The 22,658-nt window shown below is 46.0% G+C and overlaps 1 protein-coding gene across 1 annotated transcript; it reads left to right on the forward strand.

Annotated features, from left to right (window-relative positions):
* Positions 1 to 614: 614 nt before the first annotated feature.
* On the forward strand, positions 615 to 22,549 carry ttc38 (tetratricopeptide repeat domain 38). Its single transcript, XM_086207641.1, has 14 exons — positions 615 to 697; positions 3,233 to 3,310; positions 7,246 to 7,327; positions 9,589 to 9,760; positions 13,486 to 13,659; positions 14,270 to 14,345; positions 15,726 to 15,845; positions 16,001 to 16,060; positions 16,323 to 16,361; positions 16,831 to 16,912; positions 17,799 to 17,964; positions 19,865 to 20,024; positions 20,447 to 20,520; positions 20,837 to 22,549. Exons 1-14 carry the CDS (start codon positions 668 to 670, stop codon positions 20,922 to 20,924), a joined length of 1,401 nt encoding a protein of 466 aa, XP_086063767.1. The 5' UTR covers positions 615 to 667; the 3' UTR covers positions 20,925 to 22,549.
* Positions 22,550 to 22,658: the final 109 nt, after the last annotated feature.

Consider the following 22,658-nt stretch of genomic DNA (forward strand, 5'->3'; position numbering starts at 1 on the left):
TTCTGGGTGGGGACTCATTCCTGTGCCGCTCATGCGTGTGTCTCTCTAAATGATCTGTAATTAAATAAATTGATTTATAGAAAAAAAACCACTTAAACCTACAAAGGAGAACATAACATAAGGACTATAAATTAAGCGAGAGGAAGAGTCTTTTTTTTTTTTTTCAAGACCTCAATGCACTCTGACCTCTCTTTCCAGCCAGGGAAGTCGCCCCCTGCTGGCAATGATAAAAAAGGCAGATATGATATATTTCCACATAAACTTCAGCTGAGACCTGGAACTACGTCCACTTATTTATCCAGCAGAAGTTAGGAGCTCCTCCAGAACCCCAGGGACTCAATTTAACACTGCAGGGGAAACTCCGGGATGGTTTATGTGCCGATTACTGGCGGGACAGTTAACAAAATAAAAGCCTGAAATATTATCGGGACTCATAATTGTTGATGTTGTCCATTCTCCTAATAAGCAGACAAACACGAGAACAAAATGGATATTTGAAAAACTGAGCGCCAATAATCAATCATGCTGTAAAAGTAGGTCATTAACACGAACGTATTTTCCACATGCACGTATTTTGAAAGTTGTCATTTTTGACTTCCTTTGATCAAGTCGCTCACAACTCGCGAAGCAGAAGTTTATTGGCCAAGTGGAGAGCCGCGGCCCAAGAATGAACGCGTCCAGCTTCAGGGACTGCCAGGTCAGTGCTGGGGCTTCAGGGGTTAATTGGGTCCCCCTTCACCAGATCCGTCATCAGATCCGTGTGTCACAAACCAACTCCAAGTTGATTTCATCCTGCTCAACTCTGGTGTTGTGGTCCGCGGGGAAGCGGAGCGAAGGGGAGATGCTCCGCTCAGGGAGACGTCATTCAGGCAGGAATGTGACGTGAAAGGATTTGCGTGGCAGCGGAGACGCGTTTGAGCGGCTCGCGGCGCAGCGTTGTTGAGCGAGCGTGAGCCCCGTGAACGTGGCCCTGAACGGACTTTCAACTTCGTTCAGGTTGTCATGTGACGTGTGTGTGTTCTTGTACTTGCTACAAATTGAGGACTAGAATGTGTATTTAACAACCAGAGTGAGGACATTTTTGGAAAGGGAGGACATTTTAGCAGGTCCTCACGACTTCAAAGGGCCGTTTTAGGGTCAAGACTTGGTTTTAGGGTCGAGTTTAGAATCAGGTTCTGGTGAGGTTTAGGGTCAAGGTTAGAATCCGGTTCTGGCTAGGTTTAGGGTCAAGGTTAGAATGAGGTTCTGGTGAGGTTTAGGGTCAAGGTTAGAATCAGGTTCTGGCGAGGTTTAGGGTCAAGGTTAGAATCAGGTTCTGGCGAGGTTTAGGGTCAAGGTTAGAATCAGGTTCTGGTGAGGTTTAGGGTCAAGGTTAGAATCAGGTTCTGGCTAGGTTTAGGGTCAAGGTTAGAATTAGGTTCTGGTGAGGTTTAGGGTCAAGGTTAGAATCAGGTTCTGGCGAGGTTAAGGTCAAGGTTCGAATCAGGTTCTGGTTAGGTTTAGTGTCAAGGTTAGAATCAGGTTCTGGTGAGGTTTAGGGTCAAGGTTAGAATCAGGTTCTGGTGAGGTTTAGTGTCAAGGTTAGAATCAGGTTCTGGCTAGGTTTAGTGTCAAGGTTAGAATCAGGTTCTGGCTAGGTTTAGTGTCAAGGTTAGAATCAGGTTCTGGCGAGGTTTAGGGTCAAGGTTAGAATCAGGTTCTGGTGAGGTTTAGGGTCAAGGTTAGAATCAGGTTCTGGCGAGGTTTAGGGTCAAGGTTAGAATCAGGTTCTGGTGAGGTTTAGGGTCAAGGTTAGAATCAGGTTCTGGTGAAGTTTAGGGTCAAGGTTAGAATCAGGTTCTGGCTAGGTTTAGGGTCAAGGTTAGAATCAGGTTCTGGTGAGGTTTAGGGTCAAGGTTAGAATCAGGTTCTGGCTAGATTTAGGGTCAAGGTTAGAATCAGGTTCTGGTGAGGTTTAGGGTCAAGGTTAGAATCAGGTTCTGGTGAAGTTTAGGGTCAAGGTTAGAATCAGGTTCTGGCTAGGTTTAGGGTCAAGGTTAGAATCAGGTTCTGGCGAGGTTTAGGGTCAAGGTTAGAATCAGGTTCTGGCTAGGTTTAGGGTCAAGGTTAGAATCAGGTTCTGGTCAGGTTTAGTGTCAAGGTTAGAATCAGGTTCTGGCTAGGTTTAGTGTCAAGGTTAGAATCAGGTTCTGGCAAGGTTTAGTGTCAAGGTTAGAATCAGGTTCTGGTGAGGTTTAGGGTCAAGGTTAGAATCAGGTTCTGGTGAGGTTTAGGGTCGAGTTTAGAATCAGGTTCTGGTGAGGTTTAGGGTCAAGGTTAGAATCAGGTTCTGGCTAGGTTTAGGGTCAAGGTTAGAATTAGGTTCTGGTGAGGTTTAGGGTCAAGGTTCGAATCAGGTTCTGGCGAGGTTTAGGGTCAAGGTTCGAATCAGGTTCTGGTTAGGTTTAGTGTCAAGGTTAGAATCAGGTTCTGGTGAGGTTTAGGGTCAAGGTTAGAATCAGGTACTGGTGAGGTTTAGGGTCAAGGTTAGAATCAGGTTCTGGTGAGGTTTAGTGTCAAGGTTAGAATCAGGTTCTGGCTAGGTTTAGTGTCAAGGTTAGAATCAGGTTCTGGCTAGGTTTAGGGTCAAGGTTAGAATCAGGTTCTGGTGAGGTTTAGGGTCAAGGTTAGAATCAGGTTCTGGCGAGGTTTAGGGTCAAGGTTAGAATCAGGTTCTGGTGAGGTTTAGGGTCAAGGTTAGAATCAGGTTCTGGTTAGGTTTAGTGTCAAGGTTAGAATCAGGTTCTGGTTAGGTTTAGGGTCAAGGTTAGAATCAGGTTCTGGCTAGGTTTAGTGTCAAGGTTAGAATCAGGTTCTGGTTAGGTTTAGTGTCAAGGTTAGAATCAGGTTCTGGTGAGGTTTAGGGTCAAGGTTAGAATCAGGTTCTGGTTAGGTTTAGTGTCAAGGTTAGAATCAGGTTCTGGTTAGGTTTAGGGTCAAGGTTAGAATCAGGTTCTGGCGAGGTTTAGGGTCAAGGTTAGAATCAGGCAGTCAGCTGAGATGGTTAGGGAGAAGGCTAGGGAATGAATTAGGTCAATGAAAGTCCTCACAAAGATATAAGTACAAGGGTGTGTGTGTGTGTGTGTGTGTGTGTGTGTGTGTGTGTGTGTGTGTGTGTGTGTGTGTGTTTGTGTGTGTGAGCAGTCGTTCACACTGCCAGCAGTCAGCAGTCCAGTGTTTCTGTCCCCTTCAGGCTTGGAGGGCCGAGGGGCTTCCGCTGTCCACCAGCAGCAACGAGGCTTGCAAACTCTACGACGCCATACTCACCCAGGTAAGCAAGTAACAAGTACAAGAACACACACACACACACACACACACACACACACTGTGAAACACAGACACTGTGAAACACAGACACAGAAACACACACACACAGTGGAAAAGGAGCTTATTTGGATTCTGAATCTGGAAAATTGAATTTGGAAGTGCCTCCAATTTGCATTTTATTTTAAAAACCAGAGTTTTTCAGGGCTGTCAGGGGGCTGCAAACATTTACTCAGTCACTTTGTTTTTGGTTGCTGGTTTCAAATTGTCATCAATAATTTCAGCTTTATACATATTTATAATTTAATTCTATACTGCCTCAGTTAGGGCCAGTCAAAAATCTTCAGTACCTGAGAGATGGAAAAGCAGAAAAACAATTCTGCATTGCGAGTTACTGCACAAATTGTGTTTTATTTGTTGTCTCTTGGATTCACAAAAAGCCTGCGTCTCACACCGGTTATACCACATAAAAAGATGCAAGGTGAACGCGGTTCAGTTTTTGGTTACTTGTTTAAATTCCCTCAAAGGTCTGATGGGTTGCTACGCGACATTACGACAACTGTTTCACGGGTTGCCATGCTGGCGTGTACTGAACTGTGATTTGTTCTGTGCCACTTGAGGTGTTATTAATGTTGGAAAAAATTTGCAAAAAAACCCAAATGTTGGTTCAGCTTTGAGCATACAGGCCGTTTGAAAAGCAAACAGTAAAAAAATGAAGGCGGGGAAAGGCTGCTGTCAAAGGGATGGCCGCCGCCCACTTCGCCCTCCTACCCCTCAGGGATAACTGCTATTGGTCATTGCTTTCATCAACCCTGCAGCAGCAACGTGTCATTCTGGATGTAACGAGTGCACACTCGGACACTCACCAGGCCTGATGAGCACCACAGGTGGAGGGTGGGGAGAAATAGAGGTCTGCGGCTGTCCAGAGGTCACACAGATGACTAGTGTGTGTGTTTCTCACCTCAAAGGGCGTCAGGATTGTTAAAATCAAGTAATTATGATCGCTTTGACTGATGTTGCCATTAGCCTATGGCGTGTGATATAAGAAGCAACGTTAATTTTTAGTTGATCATTTTTATTGAAAACCCATTAACATGATGGCGTGATATTTGTGGGAATCTGAATAACAACAAATCGCTCGAAATGTTCTGTTTCCTGAAGGAGAGGAAGGAGGCCCAACAGCTGGTTCTCCCGCCCGCCTCGTGGCTGGGCTCAGTGAATGACCGTGGCGATGCTCATCCGCGCTGGTGGGGCCTCACGTACTCGGGTCACAGGTCGTTTGCCTCTCAAGGCATGAAGAGAGGTGTTTTCCAGTCAGGTTTCAGGGTTCATCATGGCACAGAAACGGCACTAATCAACGTTATGACCTGCAATGACCTCGTACTTAGCTTTTGATAGCATTGACCACCATATCCTTCTACAGACTGGAACATGTCACTGGCACCAGGCTCTTTGCTTGGACCAGTCCTCTTCACCTTGTACCAGCTTCCTCTAGGTCACATGATCAGGAAACACTCCATTAATGTTCACTGCTATGCAGACGACACTCAGCTGAACTCATCAATGATCCACATGGAACAAACCAGCTGACTGAACTGGAGGCCTGTCTGAAGGACAGGAAACATGGAGGACCATCATTTCCTTTATTAAACTCTGGTAAACTGAAGTTCTTGTGCTGGGCCCAAACACCTGAGGACCACCTGATCTGATGAGACAGGTACCCTGGATGGCACCACCCTGGCCCCCAGCACCACCATAAGGAACCTAGGAGTTCTCTTTGACCAGGATCCTTTAACTCCCACATTAAGCAGATCTCCAGGTCTGCTTTCATTCATTTACGCAGCATCACTAAGATCAGACACATCCTGGCTCAAGAAGATGCAGAAAAACTAGTCCCTGCTTTTGTCACTTCCAGGCTGGATTACTGCACCTCCCTCCTACCAGGCTGGACAAATAAGTCCCTAAAGACTCTCCAGCTGGTCCAGAACGCTGCTGCCTGCATGTTGACTAGAACTGGTAGCAGAGACCAGGTCTATCCTGGACTGGCTTCTCTGCATGGCTCCCTGTCAGATTCAGAACAGAATTTAAAATTCTCCTTCTACCATCAAAGTCCTCAACAATCAGGCTCCTTCATCCCTGACAGAGCTCCTAGTCCCCTATGATCCAGCTAGAACCCTTCACTCCCAGGATGCAGGGTTCCTGCTGGTTCCTAGAGTTCTAACAGTAGAATGGGAGCCAGAGCCTTCAGCTATCAGGCTCCCCTCCTGTGGAACCGTCTCCCAGTTTCAGTCCAGGACCCAGACCCCCTCTCTATGTTTAAGAGCAGACTTAAGACCTTCCTTGTTGATCAGGCTTATAGTCAGGACTGCTTAGGCTGGCCCTTAGATCTGCTGTTATAGGCTCAGACTGCTGGGGATCTCCCATGATGCACTGGGCTTCTCTCTCCTCTGTCCTCCTCTACTCATATGTGTTACTAACTCATCTTCTTCTTCGGAGCCTTCAGGCTCCCCTCATCCCAGATCCCAGGTGCTGCTGGACCTGAAGAGGCTCCAGCTGCCACCCGTAGCTCCACCTGCTCACGTCCCCGTCTGTCCATCAGTCTCTTCCCTTCCTCTCCCTCTTTATCTCTGTCCCTCTCTTTCCGTCTGTATCTCTGTCTTCCTCCATTATCTGTCTTTGTCTGTGCCCCGCCCTCCTGCTCTCTCCCCAACCAGTCAAATACATACATGGCCAATTCCACTGATCCTGGATCTGCTCCACCTTCTTGTCTGGTAAAGGAAGGTTCTGGTGGCTGCTGTTGCAGGATGTGCTTGCTGATGGAGAATTGTTGGGTGGAGGTTCATTGAAGGAGGGAGGTGCTGGACCTGCTCTACTTGGACAGAGTCAGGACAGAACTTTGGTTGTGGTTTGGCGCCGTACAAATAAACCTGACTTGACTTATCGGGGCAGGTGGGGCCTCACATACAGTACGTCTCCACAGGTCATTTGCCTCTCAAGGCATGAATAGAGGTGTCTTCAGTGGGCCTGGGATATCCCCTTGCTCTCTTTCAGGGAACAGAAGTTTTATGCGTGACATATGATTTGCAGCGTTGAGGAGCAGCTGCCTCGCTCTCGAAGCAGCTGTCCAGAACCAGACTCAGAACAACACTGTGGTTCCAACAAGCCAAGGAGCCTCGGGTGCAGGCCACATGGACGAGGGTTCAAAATGATGGATTACGTTGTAGTACAACCATTTGAAATGGTCAGCTTCCTCTAAAGTTGAGAGGAGGCGTACATGGGGGCTCGGCCCAGTGATAAAATGGGTGTGTTGCCTGTCAAGAACTGTAAAGTGACTCTTCTCAAACTTGAAGCTCCAAATGGTTTGAGTGGACGTCCAGTAATAGAAGTGTTGCTGGTTTGATCCCGTCCTCTCCTATTTTCCTCTTATGACTACCCTTGGATGGCAGCCTCCACTGTGTGTGTGTGTGTGTGTGTGTGTGTGTGTGTGTGTGTGTGTGTGTTCTTGTACTTGTTACAAAATGAGGTCCAGAACACATTTTTAACAACATAGAGGACATTTTTGCTGGTCCCTGAAACTTCAAGTTATTTTAGATTGTGGTTAAACTCAGCTACTTTATCTTGATGGTTAACGTTAGGATGAGGTGTGTGTTTACACTTGCTACATAGTGAGGACCAGGACATGTTTTTTTATCCAGCAGAGTGAGGACATTTTAGAGGGAACCTCTCAGATATTACAAACGTGTGTGTCGGGGAATGAAGCAACATTGTAAAGGTAGAAAAGCAAGACATTAAATTTAGTGCTCTACCATTTACCATGATGCTACAAGCTTTAACGTCACTCAATCTTTGCCCCCCCCCCCGCCCCCTCCACATTGATGTTGACCATTTATATTTTAGTAAAAGCATGAATATAATTGAGCACAATCTCCGTGTGTCTGCTAGTATGTGAAGTGGCGTAACAATGAAAGCCTGGGAGGAGTCGATGGGTGCATGGCTGCGATCAAGGCAGCTGACCCTGACTTTGGTAAGTACATAGACTCACTCTATTTTTCTTGTTTGTATAAACATGTCTTTCAAAGGGTTGAACAAGAGGGGGAAAAAAACAGAAAAGGAGACAATACAAAATTCACGTTAAAAGTCAAGATAATAAGACAGGGATGAAGATAAGAGTGCTAAAATTACATGCTACAAAAATAGCCTGTTTAAAAATGAAGAAGTCATCTGTATTCAGTAAACAAGCTAGAGGTCAGTTCCTTCAAGGTCTTTCAGCTGCAGGCGGAGTGAGCAACAACCTTAAAAGCTCCACTGCCGTCTCTCATGTTTTTGGTTCATTAAGCAATGTGAAACAAGGGTCTCAGAACCTGAGTGATGTACTCATAAATAGAAGGGACCACCAGCCATAAATGCCACAGTCCTGCTCTGCTGGTGATTGCAGGAACAATTTGCGAAATGACTTAACTGCAAATAAAGATTCAAATGTGCAAAGGCAAGATAAGACCATGGAATCGTTGCAGACATCTTGATCATTTATGGAACAAACAGAGCTTTGGGATTAACATGATTAATTTGTGAAGAATAGATAATCCATTCTTTGCTGATGTCCTGGTTGAAGCTTTCACGGTCATCAGAAGGCAGCGTTTGTCAGGCGACGCCGTCAGCACGTACTGCATCCACCTCACAGTGACACATTGCAGAGCAGCTCACTCGCATGTCAGGGTCAAAGTTCAAGTTCCTGATGACATTTTCATCGTATGTGGTTGGGCTCTGATGGCTGAGTGATTATTCAGGTCAATCACCAGAATTCTTCCATTTTGGTATGCAGTTAAAGTGATACTTTCACCCGAAACATGGATTTTGTCTCTAGGTGTCTTGAACTCTCAATGACAGTTTTCATCCCTGCGTCACGTCTTTGTCACTCCAGGATGTAGAATGAACTTCGGCTTCGTCTGGTGTAATCCACCCACAGTGCGGGATGTCAGTCTTCAGGCTCCCAACATTTCAGTTCATTTAGGATTCAGGGGTTTCAAATTCCATGATAAATCAATGAGTGACGCATCCTATAAAGCTGGGAAACTCTGGCCCGCCGTCTTTTTATTATTACAGCGAATTGATTTACAACAAGCAATGAGGCCACCTTCAGATACAACTGACACCGGCAGGACGGGAATGAAGTCACTTTAGCGCAAGATCAAATATAACAGATGGTCCCTAAACACCTCGCACACTCTATTGGTATTCAGTAAACATTCGAATTTACTGATGTTCTCTGAATGCCTCATAAGCAGCGCACAGTGAGCTGCTCCCGGTCGTCTTACCTTATTCTTTATTTTGGCAGTTGAATTACCCATCATGCATGTCAGGTGTTGAGTTTATTGGTTTGTTGCGTAGCCATTTTAAATGAGGAAATTCTCAACTGTAAAGGGACTGCGCACCGATGGAATTGCTAGAAGGGAAGTTACAGTCGCACAACAGGACCTTCACAGCGCCGCCCCTTCAGCAGCCCTGTTCCACTTCAGTGCGCCCTGTCAGCTGTCTGGCCATCAGCTGCTGCTGCTGCGCCAGCTTGGTTCTGCTCGTTTCATGGTAGTAGAATTTTAAAACATTGATGTTTTAAATTTATGAATCAATGAGGAATTATTCCGGTTCGTATCAGGTTGCATATAAGAATCAAATTTTTCCCCCGCCCCAAAATCCACGTGTCCTTTATCCAGTCGGCCAGCCAACAAACACCTCAGCTACTGCAGTACTTCTGGTGTGGTGCCTGTCCATGCCAGCACAGAATCAGAAGTCTTATGGTTGAATTTTTACCATCATAGTTTTTGTGGATTTCTGAGGAAACGTCTTTGTAAAGAAGACCTAGATTAAACCAGACGATGCGCTTGAGAGTTTGTAAACTGACGTCTTGGACAGTTTTGCTGTTGTTAGCCGTCAGGCTTCATTAGCTTCAAGTTAAAAATGTGTTTCTGGCTCTTTCTGTATTCTGGAGTTTCAAAGAAGTGATGCAGGAGGGTGAAAATATCTCAGTGAGCTCAAGACACTATTTGTCAGTACTTAAAAGGGAGAAGACACTTTTTGTGTGCAGTATCACTTCAGCAGTCATCAGAACACGCTGAAGGAAAGTGAGTGAAAATCTTTCATTTGGTTCTTCACTGGTGAAACAAGCTGAAAGTCAGGGGCCTCGTTTAAGCAATAAAGGCAGTCAGAGTGCCCTGGTATTTATATGACCTCAATTTGAAGTTAGGAAATTCATAAAAGAAAAGACTAGTGTTATCTTTTTCCCTGTAGTTATGGGCCATGTGATCAGTACGGGCCTGGAGCTGGTGGCAACATCGAGCTCTATCCGTCTGAACGAAAGTCTGGCCAACGCTGTGAGGACAGCAGTGCAGCTGGCCAAAAGCCAAGACATCACGCCCCGAGAGAGGCTTCACGTCCAGGCTTTGGAGTTCCTCTCGTACGGGTAAGCTCCAGACAGGTTGGAAGGGTACAGGAAATGTAAATTAAGCAGCAAGACGGAGTTTTGTTTTGTGTCTAAAAGCTCCAATTACGGTTTCAGTGTTGAAGTGAGAGAGAAGTGGCTGGTGTGTTCCGTAGCTCAGCCTTTCTGCTGAGCAGAGAGCCTCACCTTGAACATGGCTGCCTGTCAGTGTGGCACTTTCTTGCCAGCTAAGCTCAGGTTTGAAAAGACTGAGCAGTAGAATTCCCCCTGCCCTGATTGAAACAATTGAGAAACTAATTTGCATGTAATTTTAAAATAAAGTCTCAAACATGTAAGTACAGTGTTCATAACGTGAATAATGATGTGCTATCTTGTACTTGACTAGAATTTCCAATTCATTGAAAGGGATTTCCTCAGGCTGTGGGCATGTAGTCTTGGATTATATGTGACAATGTATTCCCTGCTCTCCTCTCCTCTACAACCCCATGTGTTCCTGCCTGCTGAAGTTTCTCTCTCTCGCTCTCTCTCTCTGTCTCTCTCTCCCTGTCTCTCTCATTTCTCCTCCTTCGATCGGGATTCCGAGGATGGGAACCACACAGTACCAACATTCCCCAGCAGCAACGCACTGGCTGGCAGCCCCTGAATCTACTGTGACCTGTTAATTAAGTCATTCAGGCTGCAGTGGAGTAAGAAAACCAAGGAAGATTTGGTTTGCTGTGTGCGCTCTGGTGCAAAGTTTGGTGACTAGTGAACACTTTCATGATCGCTTAAGTGCAGTTTGTCAGTTCCATTCTTGACTGTATGAATGGATCTGAGTGGTCTGTAGATCCTGTAACTCTCGTCTCTAAATGGCAAAGACTCTCCTCTCAGAAGCAAAGCCGCTCAGTGGAATCATTCAGACTAACTAGGTGGCAGCCAGAGCTGGAAGATTTCATCTGGAAGACATTTCTGTGCCAGAGGGATTTTGTCATTTATCAAAATGCTGCAGAGACTTCAGAGCCAAAGGTAAATGGGCCTACGGAGCTGCATCGGTCATGAATATGTCATCAGAAAATATGCTGACAGACGCACAAAGAGGAGGGGAGGGAATGGATATGCTTACCGAAAAATATTAAAATGCATGATTGTCTGTAATTCGGGGCTGCACGGTGGTGCAGTGGTCCTCCCTGTGGCCCCCCAGCAAGAAGGTTGTGGGTGGAGCCCCGGCTGCAGCACGGGATCTTTCTGGGTGAGTCTCCATGTTCTCCCTGTTCCTGCTGGGTTCTCTCTGGTACTCCAGCTTCCTCCCACAGTCCAAAGACATCAAGAGGGGACCAGGTTAATCCAGACTCTAAATTGACCGTAGGCGTGACTGTGAGTGTGAATGGTTGTTCGTCTCTCTATGTCGGCCCTGCGATGGACTGGCGACCTGTCCAGGGTGAACCCCGCCTCTCGCCCGTTGACGCTGGGATAGGCTCCACCCCCCGCGACCCTTAATGTGTAGGAATAAGTGGAAGATGACAATGGATGGATGGATTGTCTGTAATTCACAGCAAAAACAACTTCTGTTCAGTGGCTCCAAGTCTGCCAGTGATGCTGCTCGGACGAGGCGATCAGGTGGTCAAACTGTCTGATTTTTTACCATAAAATGACGATAGTACATTTTACAGAGCATTTTTGAAAGCAGAAAAGGGTTATTAAAAATTGTGCTTTAGACGGATATTTTAGAGTTGAGGACAGAAACTGTAACGTTGACAGATTTAGGACTGGTCTGGGGTGTCCCGATGTTTTCACTGGGATTGTTATCATACTTCAAATTACATCAAGATCTTTTCAGAGATGCTTCAATTACTAAAAAAATAAAAATAAAGAAACTCAATACAAGGTGGGTTTAGTTGATTTGCCAAAGCTCATCGTGATATGATATTTGCTATTTGATTTCGTAATGAGTTGCATTTAAGTACGTTTTTTTGGCCGGGGAACTCATGGGCTTGCTCTCAAAGCGGGTTCGTCGTCGAGGAGGCGTCTGACCGGAGGGACCAGCACTGCACTCCGCCCTCCAACCTGGAGGATAAAACTGACTACTACTGCTACTAGGATTCATAGTGTCTCTGCGCGGCTGCAGACCCAACATCCTGAGGCCTTCATGATCATTTCTGGAGACTTCCATCATGTCACCCTGGACTCTACCTTGGCCGCTTTCCATCAGGTTGTTGACTGTCCCACAAGGAAGAACAGGACGATTGACCTACTGTATACCAACGTTAAGGAGGCATACAGAGTCACCCCCCCCCCCCCCACACACACTGGGCAAGTCGGACGACAACCTGGTGCACGCACACCCTCCTGGTCAAAAGACAGGCAGTCTCTACCCGCACCATCAGGAGATGGACTCCTGCAGCAGGAGGCCCTCAGAGACTGCTACAACACCACAGACTGGGATGTACTGCTGGGTGCACATGAGGAGGACATAGATGGGAGGACTCACTGTCTCACAAACTACCTCAACTTCTGTGCAGACGTGGTTGCCGCCACCAAAACTGTTCGGTGTTAGCCAAATAACAAACCATGGATAACACAGGAAGTCAAGGATGTCCTCAACAGGAAGAAGAAGGCCTTCAGGACAACGGACAAGGAGGAGATGAGAGCAGCACAGAGGGAGGTGAAACGCTGCCTGAAGGAGGCAAAGGACTCCTACAGGAGGAAGGTGGAGCAAAAGCTGAAGGAGAACATCATGAGGGAGGTTTGGGAGGGCGTCAATACCATCACCGGCCACAAAGCCAGGACCAGCACGGAGGGGGGAGGGGTGGAGAGAGCGAATGACCTGAACAAGTTCTTCAACAGGTTCAGACAGTCCACCTCACACCACCCTCCAACGCCCCCCTCCCCCTCTGCAACAGCCGAGCAGCCTCCTCCCTACTCCATGGCCCACCGCCCCTCCCCCTCCACAGCGTCTGAGCAGCCCCCCTCCACCCCTCCCTGCTCCACCCCTCCCCTTCTCACAATCTCCACAACCCCCTCCTCGCTTCACAGCTGACCAGGTGAGAGGAGAACTGAGGAAGCTTCGGCCATGAAAGGCAGCAGGACCAGACAGAGTGTGTCCCCGGCTCCTCAAGACCTGTGCTGCTGAACTTGGGGAGCCGCTACAACGGGTCTTCAACCTGAGTCTGCAGCTCGGGAAAGTGCCCACCCTATGGAAGACATCACGCATCGTTCCAGTTCCTAAAAAGAACCGGCCCAGCGAGCTGAACAACTTCTGACCGGTGGCACTTACTTCACACCTGATGAAGACTCTACTACTATTACTATTACTGCTACTTCTACTGCTACTACTAATGCTACTGCTGCTGCTACTACTACTACTACTACTGCTACTACTACTGCTACTGCTACTACTCATACTACTACTACTACTTCTACTACTGGTGAATTTTGCTCATTTACTATCATTGATCATTGAAACCTCAATTGTAGTCAGTGTTTTGCTTTAAATGACTTCAGCCAGGCTGTAGTTGATGATGTGCATGCAGGTCTCAACAGGCAGACTCCCGCTCTTGTAACTGTTTTTCCCAGTGGGGAGGATCCGCAGCGTATCTCCTCCTCACGTGGAGGGGTACACCTCCGTATCGAGGATGTCTTCTCTCACTTTACGGTCTTGGAGGACGCTCTTATTCTTATACTCTCCTCTCCTGAACAAATTGTCTTATGAATTCTTCAGAATATCGCTCCTCGCACAACTGCCGCTTTGTTTTTTTGTTGTCTTCTAGAAATTTCCCCAAGGCGTGTGACGTATGGGAAGACATTCTGGTCGATCACCCCACTGATTTACTCGCCCTCAAGTTTGCTCATGATGGCTACTTCTACGTAGGAGCCCAAACCCAGATGAGGGACTCGGTGGCGCGAGTGCTGCCTCACTGGAAGCCACATTTACCTTTGTCCAGGTACAGAAGGCCACACTCTTTATTCAGCGCACACAGGAGTTCTCCAAGTTTAATAGTGTGGATATTTATAGACCATGTTAATTTGGGCATCAGCAAGTGCAGAAGTGTTATGTGGGTGGTGGCGCAGTGGTGGAGGAGAGAGCTCTTTATGAGAATGTAAAGAGAGAGTGAAGAATTGTGTCGAGATGTGGATGGGGATCGGACCATTCCGCTCTGCAGGGGGAGCCTTGGTTCTCATCCTGCAATCATGCATGCTCTTTCTGGGGAGCGACTTGGAGGAGTGTGAATTAACGTTTTCTTCCACATCCCTCCCTGTACCACACACAAAGTAAAGAGAAGAGTCAGGCTGAGCAGAATTTAATTAATATTTTAACACTCAATGCTAACATGAAAGCCGTACAGAAACATCTTTCCGCTATTTCTGCATTACAGAGTAGAAAAAAAAACAGTTTTCCAACACAGCACTCTCAGTGACAGTATAAGCGTCTATGCTGACAGAATAAGAAGACGCCGTGAGCGTAATCAAATGATTGTTTTTAATAATCATACTGGCGCTTCAGGGCAGTCCTTCTGCTGTTGTTGGATGTTACTTAACTCTTTATGCTCTCAGCTATCTGAAAGGGTTGTATTCCTTCGGCCTCCTGGAGACTCGCTTCTATGACCAGGCTGAGAAAGTAGCCAAGGAGGTAAGATTCTCTTCCATGAATGTCTGTGGTGCATGATGTTGCCCAGTGCTTGTTTTTAGATCCATTATTTATGAGATTGTATATGTATGGTTCTCATAGGCAATGCATAAAACACGAATGTACAAATCAGAGAATACACATCCTGCCCTTCCCCGTAGATTTCCTAACAGAATTCATCAACAAACACAGAGCTCAGAGTTCACTTTTGATGTAGACAGAAGTGGAGACTAGAAGGAGCTCATAGATATGACGAGTTGGTATGAGAGATGTCGATCTATTTCAGAATTTAATCAAATTATGTTGTAATTAATTACTCGAATTCAAACTCACACAAAGTCTGGCCTTGAGAAGCATTTGAAATATTTCAATTCAAATACATTCTGAGACATGTTTGAATAAATAAAGAGCTAAATATACATGGTTGAAATCATGATTTGTAAAAATCGAAAACATGAGTTCGAGCTCCTCCCAGGCCACAATTACACGACGACTAAGCTGGGCTGCTTCCATCACTGTTTGGCTCAACAACGCAGCGAGCCCAATGATGCGTGGGGTCGTCGTCTTTCCCCCTCTAATTTCCAGCAGATTCGATGCAGCTGAAGCGCATTCCTGCCCTCCCCTGGTTCCTCTCTGCCCTGCTACAAGCTGAATCCACACATGGGTTGCAGAGGCAAGGGTGCGATTCATTATGCCAATTTTATTTGTCCTTTATTCATTAATCATCATATTTATGACAGTGATAAAAATTAAGCCAAATTAACCAGTCAATTTGCCAGTCCTGCTTATTATTCCTGTACTTTTAGCAGAGCACCCAACCGAGACGGTTTATCTCTGCTTTAGCGCCATGCAGCCGAGCCACAACTAACCACATCCAGAAAAAGCTCCTTAGCTGTTTGAATGTTGGAAGAGTATGTGGGCGTTCCAGCAGGATTCTTTTGTGGTGCATGATTCAATTTAATTCACTTAAATCATCTAGGAGCAGCACTGAGGGGGAGCTTAGTACTTCTCCACTCAGGCCAGCTGACAGTGAGGAGCGATTCCCATAACTTGACGCAGCCTCCATCATTTGCAGATGATGATGTTCCGTTGTCGTGGCTCTGAGGTGTCTGAGCCTTTGCTGGCTGTGTTATTTAGTTCTGGCCGGTAATTTACTGTTGAAGACCAGGAATAAAGAGCTCTCCCTGGTTCTCTGCTGAATATCTAATGTATACAAATGAGTGGCGACATGAGGGTTGCTTGAAAAAAATGGTGCAGCATTAGAAACAGCGTGATCGATGGTAACGGCGACTTACGCAAGCCAGTATTTCTGAACTGCCATCTGTCTCCAGGGCGAGAAAAACTCCTTTTTTTTCTGTATCTGTATTTCTTCTCTTTGTGCAGGGCCTTGCTCTGACGCCAGACGATGCTTGGTGCGTTCACTCTTTAGCCCATGTGTATGAGATGAAAGCAGAAGTGGACAAGGGCTTGAAGTTTATGGAGGCTAAAGAAAAAGACTGGCAGGTATAATCACTTTCACAGAGTTAGTTTCAGAAAAGCACATCAGGCAGATCTGAGTGGCCTGGCACAGTTCGGTCTTTGTCGGGGTCCCCTGAATGAAATCTGAAGTTGAAATAGCCCCAGGAAAAATACTTCAAAAATCTCTTATTTAATTCCAGGTATCTGACATGCTGGCCAGTCACAACTATTGGCACTGGGCGCTATACTTCATCGAGAAGGTAAAGAATATAATGAGTTTTCTCAGTCAAGCACACAGTTGGCAGTGGAATTGTTTGTGCGACTTGTATTTATGATATCTTTTCCCCGGGGTAATTTGAAGTCTAGATTGTTGATGATGATTATATTGCAAGATTAATTTGTTTTTGCATCCGTGCAATGCATCTATCAAACCAGCTTATCTCTCAAGTCTGAAGTTATTCCAATTTGTCTCTCTCGCCGCCGCCGCCGCCTCCTCCTCCTCCTCCTCCTCCTTCACTACAGGGGCAGTATGAAGCCGCCCTGCAAATATTTGACTCTCAGGTTTGTGGGATGTTTTCTTCGCAGCTTTAATGCATAGCTGTTAGCGCCAGCACACAGGGTGATAGGGCCTAAAAGCAAAGTGTTGCTTGATGTGTGATGGGAGGGTAAGTGTAAGCATGTGGATGTCAGGACCAGCGTGAGCATGTGAGAGAGCCCAGCACATTGCCAAAGCAAAGCTGATGATTATTTCATTCACAGTCTCTAAAAATAGAAGATCATTTTGAAGTAAAGCTTCTTTAATGTCCTCCACATTGTTACATAGTGTTGTCATGCATCGGAACAGCAATTCTTACATGACGGGAGATGAAGTTCATCAATGTTTTACTCCTCACATCTGAGGGTTCTAGCTCAACATAATATGTCATGATTTTTTTCTCTCACTGCAATAAATCCCTGGTGAAGGCAGTTAACTGTTACATTCTTTAGTGTTAAAAGGCGAAATTTTACAGGTTAACCTTGTTTTTCTAAGATTCTCCGACGGTGTAAAGTCTCAGGATCCATGTTGGACACTGTAGATGCCAGCTCGCTGCTCTACAGATTGGAAATGGAGGGTAAGATACAAGCTTATGTGGGAACTAACTGGAACTGCTGCCTGCACCAATGAAATGAGGAAGGGGAATTCCGATCCTCCAGGCCATCTATCACACGCTAGCTTGGATGCCACTGATCTGCATTTGATTCAAATTCAGGAAATAACTCATCTCATTGCTCGTTTAGAAGTGTTCAAAATGACACTGATTTGTCAGTGAGTTGCATCGAGACTGAAGGAAGACGGCAAAATCGAATTTAACTGAAGATAAGCCTGCTCTGTCATTGCTTTGGGTCCGAGTGTGGGACAGCACCACTGAGCCGGACTATGAGCCTGCTGTTTGGACCAGAATCCTGTGGGTCGTCTTGATATTTCACCACAGGAGGGGGACAGCAGTAAAAATGTCTACTGTGCACACTGTCACACACACTGAGTACACACATTAAGTACCCTCACATTCTTATTTCACTGTAATGCTGCTTGATATATATATATATATATATATATATATATATATATACAGTATAAAGTGACTCCATCTGGCTGAGCTTGCTCACGATATGAGCACTGGCACACCCGGTCGCTGTCATGTTTCATGCCCATGCCCACCTCTTCTACACGGTGCTGGGGCCAGGGTGTGTACTGTGCCTGGACCTGGTGTTGAGAGCTCAACCAGACGAAGAACCAGACTTTGAGGGACAAACATGCTTGAGCACCACACTGATCACCTGGTGTTAGTAGGCTCTTAATTATCATCTCATTGTCCTGTCGATCTGTGATTTAAGGTAGAGTTTTGAAAATGGCTGCACACTTCTGAGCAATTTCAATCTAAAACAAAACACCTCATATATTTCCTACTTTTTGCAATCCTGCTCCATTTGTAAACATGATGTGTGTGTGCATGTTAGGTGTGTCTGTGAAGAAGCGTTGGCAGGAGTTGCTCCAGGTGACCCTGCCGCACACAGATGATCACGTGACCTTATTTAATGATCTCCACTTCCTCATGGTGTCGCTCGGAGCTAAAGAGACCAGTGCTTCTCGGCGCCTGCTGGAGGGCCTCCAGGAACTTGCTAAGTAATTTCTGCACTGTTTCTTCCCTTCACTGCACACCTCAACACTGTCAGCCTTACGTAAGAGCCACCCAGGCCTTATATAAAACTGAGAAAGAAACAAGGCTGAGCGTAGGATGGCGAGATGAGGAGCAGATGCAGTCAGAGAATTCAGGGCTGCAGTCCCTCTCAGAGACCAGGGTGCGCCCTCATCAGCAGATGTTGCACCAGCAGCAGCTGCCTCGGTGGAGCTGTGTGGCTCCTAATGTGTTCCGGCATCCTGACCACAGCAGCCTTTACAACACAAACCCACAGAAAAGCTGCCGTCTAAAACCTCTTATTTAAATCATCAAGTTTTTGACTGTTAAGTGACTTATTTGAGTTTGGGGGGGGGGGGGGCAGCTCTTGAAAGATTGAGAGGTTGATTTCTAAGTGAAGAATGAAGACGCTGTCCTTCAGCTCTACTCTTCAACTCTCAGTCATCAGGCAGGCCACATGCATCACTCACATAAAGTGTGTCACTTCAAGACAGAGGATTGGTTGGATTGCACAGTCTTCCATAATCCATACTTTGCAGTAATCCGAGTTTACAGTCAAAGGCTGTGACTCGAACCATCAGTTTATCCACACACATGAATCTTTGGTCTGACAGTGAAGTGAATCCTCCTCAGACGCTTTCACACTCCTTCACACTCCATTGTGGAGGTTCGTCCTGGCTCAGCTCAGCAGGCTGCTGGCTGTAGCTCACCCGACTGTCGGCTGCAGCTCGTGGCCCCCGGCCCAGGGGACAGTCGCCCTGCAGGCCTCACTTTCACCACTGCTTTATGATTTGTATTCAGTTTGGTTTTAGTCAGTTAGTTGTGTGAACTTCTTGTCTTTTTTTCTTGCTTTTTTAATAATAATGTTGTTCATAAGTTTACATTTAATTTCTATAAATATTTAGCCACTTTACTCCAGAGCAGGGGCCGGATTCACAAAACCTTCTTAAGAAAAAAAATCTTCTTAAGTGTCACTTTTTTCTTAAATTAAGTCTTAAGAAAGAAATAGAGACAAAGTGATCTTCTCAAAAAAGGTTCTTAAATAATTTCACAACTTTCTTCATGTCTTTCGTCTTAGGAAAATACTTAAGAAAAAAATGGTATTCTTGAAATCAAAGTTCTTAAGTTTTTTTCTTGATTTTTTTTTCTCAAGTTTAAGACAACCCAGACCTGTCTTAAACTGCTTCGGTGAAAAGGTGAGCCTCTAAGATCATATTTTTTCTAAACTCCTTGCCCGTCTCTCAGCGTCCCTCCCACCACTGAGACCGCCTCAGCCACTTTGGCCCGCCCCCTCTTCTTGTTTTCAGCTGTTACTCCCATGTCATCAATTTTCCCAAGTAGTAGTTTTTTCCTTGAATCAATTTCCTCCAACATCACCTCCAGCTCCTGTTTTGAAAAGTTTTTGGACTGCTTTTTCTCCCTCTCCATTGTTAACTGATGATGCTGACGTCAGCGTTCGTTGCGGTGCATGCGATGCAGCATACACTCGTGACGTATTTTAAGAAGTTCTTCAGTACGAAAAATAAAGAATTTCATAAGTGGTGGTGCTGTTCTTAAGAAGATATTGAGGAAGTGCACTTAAGAACTCTCTTTAGAACTTCTTAATTTTAGATCTTAAGATCTTTCTTCAGAACAGATTGGTGAATCTGGCAGCTGGTCTAGACAGGGTTCTATGATGTTACTTGTAGACTCAACATTCCCTCAGGAGCCAGCACCTGGTGATGGCAGCAAGGGTAAAACGTGCTGCAACTCTCCCTGTGTAGGACCAGGCTCAGGGTGGGCGGCCGTCTGCCTCCACCTCTGAGGTTAAGAGAGTTCTAAAAGTGAAAGTCACAGGAGTCGGAGGAGAAGACGTGGTTTTTCTCAACTCAATGCTTTTCTTCCCAGAGAGCCGGGGGACAACCAGCAGCATCAGCTGGCCGGGACGCTGGGCGTGCCCATGTGCCAGGCCATGATGGAGTACGAGCAGGGAAACTACACCCGAGCTGTGCAGCTGCTGTACCCTCTACGCTACCACATGTTTGGTATAGGGGGCAGCGATGCACAGGTGAGTCCCATGGAAATAAAGTCAGACCAGTCAAGGGACTAATGAGGACGGGGAAGCGCCAGAATGCACCACCCTGCCTTATGTACACGTGAGGTCTTACTCTCAGTGGACTCGAATGACCAGCTTTCAAACTGAATTGTTTTCTCGAGTAAAAGAGAAATCCCTGTTGTTGTGAAAACTGCTCAGATGTGAAGAATGTCTCTCGCACAAGAGCTACAGCTTTCCAGTCATAGAGCACGGTGCACCAGGATATGAATAATGAATCTCTGTGAAGGATGCTGATGGACTGGATGTGCTCCATGTTCTTTATGTGCAGAAAACGGTTCCCCAAGGTGCAACGGTGTACATACAACACAACACTGAAGAAGAGCGAGGCGGCATCAAGTCTGGTGTTTACTAATGGCTTTGTCCACTGTTTGCAGAGGGACCTCTTCAATCAACTGCTCATTCATGCAACCATGAAGTCAGAGGATACGCACCACCAGAAACTGGGAAGGTAGCACGACAGGGATTCATCCAAATATAGGATGTGTGTGTGTGTTTTGTGTGTGTGTGTGCGTGCCTTAGACAGTATAAAAGGGAAAAGGCCTGATTCTGTGTCGTAGCTGCTGTTGGGGCTGCCGTCCACTCAGGTTTGCTTTAGTTGTTGTCTTTCCATGTGCATACATAAGAATGGTATTATGTAACCAACATCCCCCGTCTGTGCACCATGTTGCTCTTTCATTATTGATCAGGTTAGCCTCAAAGCTTGTAGTCTCACTGAATCTGTGTTCATCTCTTTGTTCTGTCTGTGCTGTGCTGGATTCCCCCAGATGTCTGGTGGTGGAGCGTGATGCCATGAGGCCAAACTCCCCTCTGACTGATCGTCTGATGCTGAGAGCCATGGCTCTCCACCACTAGAGCGCTAGCGCGGTGTGCAGAGCTCTCTCCATGCACGCAGCATCAAAGCACCCCTCTGACCTCCAGTGCTGGTGTTAAGCTTGGGGAGACGCCTCAAGCCAACCTGTGAAGGAGCGCGGACGCACTGAGAGGAGGAAACTGTCCTACTTTTCAAAGTAGAGTTTTGTGCTCTTAAAGATCGCAGACCTGTTTTGTTTTTAATGTGCCAATCGACGTTCTCTCATAGATATAAATTTATATGAACCACAGATTTCCAATTTCCATAGTACAGCCTTAAAGTATGACAGAATGTGTTTATGATGGTGTATTAGGGCCATGTAAGTAAAAACAATCAGCTGTAAGCAGCTCTACTCTATTTATTTGGAGTGATGACTTGATTAGTTGAAGGGTCTAATTATGCATTATCAACAAACAAACAACCCTCATTCATCAACGGAGCGAAGAAGCCGATGTTCCTCCGAGCGGAGGAATCAGCCCCCGACCAGACACGTGTGATTTATTCCTCACTGATCGCTGCGTACAAATGAGCAGTCATTGATAAACGCAGCTTGTGAAGGAAATCCTTCAGGAAATGTCACAACCTGATATATTCTGGTTTTGGAGGCTTCACCCTCGATCACAGCAGGGAGAAACAAAACCTGACTGAGAGGAGGAACTTCTCTGACCTGCAAATTAAGACCTACATGTCGTCTGATCAATTCTCCTGACAAATGTTGTGTGGAAAATGAAAAGTGAGATTAAAGGAAGTCAGAAGATGCAGTTTGGAGTGAAATCACTCAGCTGGACTTGTTTGCTCCTCCATTTGATTTTGTTGTTTTTGTTTCACATCTGATCAGTAACCTGAGACCTCTAATCAGGACGCAGCAGTAAATCATTATTCACATGATCGATGAAACCCCATGAATGTCGTGTGCTTCTTTCCAGCTGCGTGTTTTTATTGCGGTGCTCCGCTGAAGGAACTTAGTTTCTCTGTCTTGTGCTGCGGTGGCTCCTGTGGTACAGTCTGGTGGATAAAACATTGTTGTGCTGTGCAGACCGTTTCATTTTAATGTGATACTTCACCCAAAAAAGTGAACACTGCAACACAAACAAGTGTCTTATTGATTGTGATGTTTTTTTGTGACTCCGGAATGCAGAACGAGCCGGCCACTGATATGTAGCTTGACGTTCATAGCAACTGAGAGCTAACGACAGCAAAACTGTCCCAAAAAAATGATTCCAAACTCTGCAGGTGGTCGTCTGGTATGATCCGCGTCTCCTTTGTCCAGCCGTGTACTCCATACAAAGACAAACCAACACGAGGCTTCTGATCCTGTGCCACCTTGAATAAGCGCCGAACTAGAAGTGTTGTCCTGAGTTTGTTTTTACTCCGTTTCATGTTATCAGCATCAGTCTCCGTTAGCTTCAAGCTAAAATATATTTGGCTGGCTCTTTCTGCATTCTGGAGTCACAAAGAAGTGATGCAGGAGGGGAAAAGGCTGTCTTTGTGAGCGCGATCCCTGTCTGGGAGTACTCCGAAGGCAGATATGCCTTTCGGATGAAATATTAATTAAAGAACCTTTATGTGGCTTTATCAGGTGATTAAAGTAATCAGGTCTGAGTGAGGTCCAGGAGGTTCTCACAGACCGTTGAGTGCTTCAAGCTGGGTTCTTCATTCTTCATGTGCTTCGTGTGTTTGTCTGTGTGCTCATGCGTGTTAGTTGGTGCAGCTTTACGGAGACCAACCCAAACTCT

This window comes from Aulostomus chinensis, chromosome 7 (assembly GCF_037954235.1).
Source record: "Aulostomus chinensis isolate RoL2024-O1b breed Wild chromosome 7, RoL_Achi_v1.0, whole genome shotgun sequence".
Taxonomy (NCBI): domain Eukaryota; kingdom Metazoa; phylum Chordata; class Actinopteri; order Syngnathiformes; family Aulostomidae; genus Aulostomus; species Aulostomus chinensis.

Excerpts from the sequence above, each read along its gene's own strand:
- ttc38 (XM_086207641.1), top strand. The coding sequence starts at position 668 with ATGAACGCGTCCAGCTTCAGGGACTGCCAG. Across the intron at positions 16,362-16,830 it reads TGCAAATATTTGACTCTCAG|ATTCTCCGACGGTGTAAAGT; the intron begins GTTTGTGGGATG and ends TGTTTTTCTAAG. Across the intron at positions 20,521-20,836 it reads CACCACCAGAAACTGGGAAG|ATGTCTGGTGGTGGAGCGTG; the intron begins GTAGCACGACAG and ends GGATTCCCCCAG.